At 41.3% G+C, this 7,500-nt stretch overlaps 1 protein-coding gene across 2 annotated transcripts in view; it reads right to left on the bottom strand.

The window, feature by feature from the left end:
* Positions 1 to 2,868: 2,868 nt before the first annotated feature.
* LOC137967734 (heparan sulfate glucosamine 3-O-sulfotransferase 2-like) overlaps positions 2,869 to 7,500 on the bottom strand; it is a 22,490-nt gene continuing 17,858 nt past the window's right edge. The window contains exon 2 of one of the 2 annotated variants that reach the window (XM_068814287.1): positions 2,869 to 5,805. In XM_068814287.1, coding sequence (XP_068670388.1) covers positions 4,802 to 5,731 — 930 coding nt within the window. In that variant the 5' untranslated portion in view covers positions 5,732 to 5,805 and the 3' untranslated portion in view covers positions 2,869 to 4,801. The remainder of the gene's footprint in view (positions 5,806 to 7,500) is intronic. The other variant, XM_068814286.1, reaches the window with a different exon arrangement.

The following is a 7,500-nucleotide window of genomic DNA, read 5'->3' as shown; positions in this document are numbered from 1 at the left end:
ATGTTTTTGAACTTTTCTCTAAGGTAAAGCAAGGGCGATTTCTTCAGTTTCTGTCTGACTGAATTTTCTTTCTAATTAAATTCTGTATTGTACCGTTCATCCATGGAATAGGGTTACGCCCTTTTAACTTCTTGGAAATTATGTAATCTGACAATGCTGCGAAAAAGTATCTTTCCAATGCTGCCAGGCAGTGTTTTTGTCTCCACCATTACGGTCATCAGCTACGGTCGAAGAAAGATTTATTGCTGATAAAGCTGAACGTAGGCTTTCAAAGTCTCCTTTGTTAAAGTCTAGTATGTACCTGTACGATTGTGTTGTACATCCACTCAAAAACTGTCCCCTTTAAAACTGCATTGGGACCCTTTCAACTTGTTTCAAAGCCATAAAAATAGTTATATGTGAAATACATGTCTCCTTTGTCAAAAAGAACAATCTTAGCCATAGTCTTCAAAAAACCCAATTGAGTAAATGTCAAGATATCAACAGATATCAGTATTATTTCATTCAGTATTATACATAATTTATACATTTACAGGATTGCTTGTTCTATTATTCCTTTTTGGAACTCTAATTTCTTACTACCTCTTAGGTTGTGACAGTAGGGGCCAACTATGAATTCCAATATAATATGGTGCTGTTTGAATGTTTGAATTGCCCTGCATGAAGGAAACGTGATACATCCAACCAGAGTGTCTCCACGCCATGGTAATGGTCAATACTGTAACTAAAGCCCTGGCCAAACTATCGAACAAAGTTGGATTCAGCGCTCCAACTTTGCGCGATCCAATGTTGTTCGACCGTTTGGCCACCCACGTTGGAAGATGTTCGTCCAACATTTTTTGTTCGATTAAAGCCCTGGCAAAACTATCGTACAAAGTTGGATCCAACATCCAACATTGTTGGATGTGAATGTTGAGATAGTGGCAAAACTGTATCCAACATTGCTAGACGAAACAAGCTACCGGTGCACGTTGGCGCTAAATTTGAAAATGTGGCGCTAACACACAAACGAAAAGCTCTTGTAGCGTTTATGGTTCTCGAGCTGTTAGGGGACCCAAATGACCGTGTCAAGCGAGGGAAAACTAGTGAATGGCTAAAAGAACGATTCGAAAAGGGAATGTTCCAAACTGTAATACAATTATCGCTGCAGGATACGCCTGCATTTAAGGAGATGATGCGAATGAGCCCGGATCAGTTCAAAGAAATTTTGAACGCAATTGAACCGAACATATGCAAACAGAGCACGAAAATGGGTGGTGAACCGATTATTCCCGCTGAAAGGCTAGCTTTGACGCTCAGATTTCTGGCTACTGGCGAGAGTTTTCGATCCCTTCATTTTCAATTTAGGATCAGCAGACCTGCAGTATCATATATTGTGACGGAAGTGTGTGAAGCAATAACCAAAAGGCTGGGCCCTTCTTACTTAAAAGTGCCTTCGTCTGAGCAGGAATGGCTACAGATTGCAAAACAGTTTGAAGAGAAATGGAACTTTCCGAACTGCTTGGGAGCCATCGACGGGAAGCATATTACCCTCCAACCTCCTCCAAACTCGGGATCTCATTATTATAACTGTAAACCGTCACACGCACTCCATTGTCCTATTGGCTATTGCTGGTCCCGATTGTGACGTTCTCTATGTGATGTGGGAACTAATGACCGCGTATCAGATGGTGGCATATGGAATAAGTGTTGCTTTCTTAAGGCACTTGAAGGAAACAAGTTGGGAATTCCACCAAGTAGGCCACTACCGCCATCTTTGTTTTGCAAATGACGCGAGAAGCCTAGGCTTCAAAATAAAATAGCGATTCGTGATTGGCTAGCAGGGCGAACGTGACCTGCTTCAGGATACAACTTTGTTGGAAGGGCGGCAAAACACTCTAACATTTTTTCGTCGACCAGAATTGTTGAGCGAAATGTTTGATCAAAAGCAAACTCTATCCAACATTTGATCGAGCAAAAATTGTTGGACAAACAGCCTCCAACATAGGCGGCCAAACGGTCCAACAATGTTGGATCGAGCAAAGTTGGAAGGTTGAATCCAACTTTGTTGGATAGTTTTGCCGGGGCTTAAGTGTTGGATGGAGTTTGCTTTTGATCAAACATTGCGACCAACAATTGTGCTCGACGCAACAATGTTGGAGTGTTTTGCCGCTCTTCCAAGGAAGTTGTGTCCTGAATCGAGTCACGTTCGCGTTGCTAGCCAATCACGAATCGCGCCACCTTATTTTCAAGCCTAGGCTTCTAGCATTATTTGCAATAAAAATGGCGGACAAGGATCAATGGGACGTCTTGGAAGTTGATGAACGCAACATCCAGAAACCTTGATCAGGGAGTATGAAGCAAGGCCATGTCTTCGGGGCACTTTTCGTCCCCTTAATCACTAAAATCGCTCTGTTTGGAGATTTGCACATTGGCATTTGGCATTTCTTGTTCAATAGCACTTACAATTTCTGCAAATTGATCCGAGCTCATTCTCATCACCTAAACGCGACTGAATCTTGCAGTGAACATACCCTTCTCTACACGCTGTCTCTTTTTGGGTTTTGCCTCGTTTGAATCCGTCATCTCCGTCCTCAAACAGTTCCAGTAACACAAGCGCTCCGAGCGGTTTTCGTTTCAGTGTTAGCGTCAACTTGAACTTGAATTGGTTTTGTCAAGTAATGTTGGATGAGTGTTTTGCCACTACCTCAACATTTGCATCCAACAATGTTGCATGCGGAATCCAACTTTGTTCGATAGTTTGGCCAGGGCTTAAGTTACTGTAAAATTTTAAGTAAATTATTAAAACAATTGCATGTGTGTACATATTGTATTGTAGCATCCTTAGCACGTTCCTTTTATTAGCATAATGCAAAATGTTTTGCACGTTGGCATTTGTCTTACAATAGTATAGCAACATGCAACAAAAGTAATGCAGGACATGGGCTAACATTTGCTGTATTTAAGTGAGACATTGTGCACTGCACTCAAATGGGCTGACCTGCTTTTATTGACAGCCCCTGAGATGATTAGGATCAGGATTTACAGGTTCATAACATTCCTTTGGGCTTGATTGATTTTCAGATCTAACATCAACATTACCCTTGGCTGCTGACAAGGAAAACCGGCACTGATCTAGTAAATAGGACAATCACATGACTTTTGGAGGGTATATAGTTTATTTGTGGCCTGAGTAGCATCAAATCGAAACTTCAACATCCCCCCCCCCATGAAAACCACGGGCATTTGACTATCTTCTGTTTCCGGGGAGTGGGGAATTTGACTTTTGCCAGCGTGGGGTGGCGAAAATTGAACCGGAAGTGTCAGGTTTCAAATTATTGCTTTATTTCGGGCAAATAATTGGAACAGCCAAACACGGCGCAGTGGTCACCTCCACCCATATATATATTTCGTGATACCGTAGGACTCGACAATACTGAACAAAATCTCTACAATCTCCAGAAGGTCACATTACCACGCGCGAGCATCAAAGCCAATGCCCCCTTTTCAACCCATACTGCTTTGCGAAATAGATTTATTCAATATGGCGTCCACTATCCGTAAAATGGCCTCATCGTGTTCCAACTCACCCCTATATGTAAGTCGCCCCAATATGTAAGGTAACGTTACCAACCCTGAGGCAGTGCCTCATCCTCCGGCAAACCGTACTCTCCGATACAGCAAGGATCGAAGATATTTCCTTGATTGTAAATCCCTCTTGTAGCAAATCACCAAGCACAGACTGTGGAATAAAGAAAATGGGGGCACCACACGTTCCCTCGAGTTTCTTCGGTGCTTCTCCCCCAAATTTGGTGCATTCTATACGCAAAGACATCATATCACTGCGAGAATTTATGCCTAACATTTCCATTTCGTGTACCGACAACTTGCAAACAATGTCCGGAGTAATGTGTTCAGTTTGAAATTTCTCAGTCAGATCTTCGAGTTTCAGTCTCTTTAAGACTGTGTCCATTTCGAGGTCTCCAAGAGAACACGACAGAAGCAAGAACGGAAACAAAATGGCGGATCCTCGATATCGGTGCCCATGGCATTGTGGATTTTTCACAGACTCCTACCCAGACCCCGGGAATCATCACCTCATAATGAAGAACGCACCGCATATAACGACAAAAGCACCTCATATAATGATGACAAACAAAGCACCGCATATAATGTAAAAACTACTTCATATAATGACACAACCACCACATAGAACGACGAAAGCACCACATATAAAGACGAAAGCACTGCATATGATTACAAAAGTACCGCATATAATGACAAAAGCACCGCATATAATGACAAAAGCACCGCATATAATGACAAAAGCACCGCATATAACGACGAAAGCACTGCATATCATTACAAAAGTGCCACATATAATGACGAAAGTACCGCATATAATAAGAAACGCAGTGCGTATAATGTGAAAGGCACCGCATATAATGTAAGATGCACCGCATATAACGTAAAATGCACCGCATATAATGAAAGAGGTTCACATAAGACAGTGTTGGCGTTCCATACGCCCCCGCTTGAAGTTAAAGGGATCACGTGCTGAAGATCATGCCATTTCGAAGTTAGTCATGCACTGATCATGTGCTGTTGTATTTGGTGCGCGGATGGTATCCCGGTCAATCCCGGTCGGGTTGGTCGGGATATCTTTGAATTTGATCGGGGGCACGTGACCAAGTATCAACCAATCACAGTGCTCGTTTTCTTGAGTGGTATATACTTGTAATAGGCTTGTAATAGGTTAGGTATATACTTGTAATAGGCTTGTTTTGAAAGCAAAGGAGATGCGGTTCACATTCGCCGCATATTAAGGCCAGTGAAAATTGCGCTTTACAACTTTGTATAGTTCCTGGTTATATGGTTGGTAGTAGTTCTGGAGCAGTGTTCGCACATCTTTCCGCACTTGGACGTGCTTTCTACCTTTTACATCTTTAAGACAGCCTGTTTTTTTCTTTCCACGCAGTCCAATTTTTCCAATAAAGCAGGGAAATCCTTTTATCTTATTTATATAAAAATTCTTTTCAGTTATCACAGGTCTTAAGTTCAAAAACTTTTCAACTAGTTTTAACTCTGCAGCTGGGTTCTTGATGAGGTTCTCTCCACTGACAAAGTGTATTTGAGAGAGTGGGAAAAATTTCATCCAGTGTTTCAAATATCTAATATAAACTCCAGATTTCACAATACTTTTATTTTTGTTGATCACATTCTCATTCTTCAAAACGTATTCTTCGAACGGTGGCAGAGGATTCGAGGTGGATTTCAATGACAACTGAGTGTAATCTGAAATTGCTCTTTCAGTAGGATCTCGAACAATCACCAGTAGTTTGACACCTTTGGACATATTGAAAACACGCTCTGGGACAATTTCTGTTAGCAAGTAAGCTGGTGTTTTTTCTATGGTCAATTGATGTGGCAAAGATTTTGGCATGTTCTGTCTATACCACTCCAGTCCACGCGAATAATTCTCGTCTTGGTCAAAGAAGTGAACCTCATATGGGCAGGCTCTAATGTCTGGGTGTATTTTCAAGAAAACAAGCAGTGCTCTGGTACCAGACTTGTTTGAGCCAATGATGATTGCATTTGGCAAACGGCTTATGAAGTTTGCATTCACACCACGCTCATGCCGTAATTTTTCTGCTGAGTTGGCAAACCAATTCATCCAGTAAACTGAGAAAATGGTAAACACGAACAGAATGGCAATAATGGCTAAACACTTTGAACGTTTGAACAGTTCCATGCTATTCTGTAGTAGTTAAACCAAAGAGTCAGGAGACATTCCTTCTTTCAATGGCACGAGATCAGTCAAAAGCTCTGTGGAAATATAAAAACAGGTTAGAAAGGCCAGCAAGAGAAGTTTCCAAAGCGGCAAAAGCGGCCAAACAAGACCAAAACAGGAGAGACAATCACAATGGTACTTTGAATATAAATTCTTGACATCTATGATCCATGCTAGTATTTTACATATAATAATTGGCTGGCAGCTAAGCAACGATCATGGCTACAGAAATTGCAATGCCACAAAACAAGATTACAGCTTCAGCGAGGAAAACGTAACCATGCTGCAAAAATAACCATAAATTTTGGTACATTTCTTCATTTTATTATTCCACTATTACGCCTATTGTAGTTTGTGGCGTACCCCGAGGCTCGGTTCTCGGGCCATTCCTATTCCTATTGTGTATCAATGATATCCAAACGTCTCTCCCTGTTTGTCGATGACAAAAACTTGCTTTTTGCAGATAAAAATTTGAAATCCTTAGAAAGTGTCGTAAACACAGAACAAGACAATGTTTGTTACTGGCTGTTAGAAAATAAATTAACTCTCAATTTTGATAAATATAATTTGGTTAAATTTCGTCCTTACCAACGAAAGATTAAAATCGATATTCTCTTAAAATATTCGACAATGAGCACAAAATGATGCAGCAACGTGAACGTAAATCTTTTTTCAATTATCTTGGTGTAATGATTGACAATAATCTTTCCTGGGAATTTTCATGCGGACTACATTGCGCTCAAAATAAGTAAAACTATCGGCATTATTTCACAACTCGGACAATTTGTACAAACTTCTATCTTTTTAAATATTTATCGCTCTTTAGTACACCCATACATTTCTTGCGGACTACTGGCCGGGGCCAGACCTCTAAGGCTAATCTTAACAAAATTTTAATCCTCTTGAAGCGAGACCTGCATGTAATGTATCGTTTTGCAAGTAAAAGAGAGCATGCTATTCCTTTATTCATACGTGCTAACATTCTTTCTGTGGACATGCACTATTACAAAGCTATGTCAACTCTAATGCATATCCATTACAAAATTAGCAGTATTCTCATTAGAGGACGGGAAACTCGTCAGACGGGTTACCCGTCTGACGAGTTTCCCGTCCTAGTGTGAATTCGCGATGAAAAAATTATCTGACTTACCGAGATGAATTCACATTACGACGAGTTTTTAGGACGGGTTAAGATGCCGAGGTACTGGTGCGAGATGTGCGTGCTTACCTAGCCAGCAGAAAACAGAACGCGCCTGGCTGTTTCTAGTATTTCCAAAGCATGACAACACAGCGGCAAAGATGTTTGTCTGTTTGTCAGTCCAGGATTTGTTTTTCTGCGTTTTAGAACGCTTCACCGTCTTCTTCGGCGCCATTTTGTTTTCCCAAAGTGCTCTGCTCTCGTTCTAGTTCCAGTCTAATCGGCGCATTTTCTCCTAAAACTCGACCTGGAAACCCGTCTAAGTGTGAATTCGTGATGCATTTTGACGAGTTTCTCGTCTAGTCGGGAAGCTCGTCTTTAAAAACTCGTCGCCTCAGACGGATAAGTGGACGGGTAAATTTGGACGAGTTTCTCGTCTAAAACCCGTCCCGACCCAATTTCACACTAAGACGGGTTACTCGTCTCTTGTGTGAATTCGGCCATTGCCGTTTACTCTACACGATATTACACAAAAAAGAAATCTTCCAGATATTTCCCAGCACGACGTTATCCTCAACCAGCTTCAACCAAA

This window comes from Montipora foliosa, chromosome 8, assembly GCF_036669935.1.
Source record: "Montipora foliosa isolate CH-2021 chromosome 8, ASM3666993v2, whole genome shotgun sequence".
NCBI classification, from domain to species: domain Eukaryota; kingdom Metazoa; phylum Cnidaria; class Anthozoa; order Scleractinia; family Acroporidae; genus Montipora; species Montipora foliosa.
Note: the sequence above shows the minus strand (reverse complement) of the source record. Positions and strands in the feature narration are given on the sequence as shown.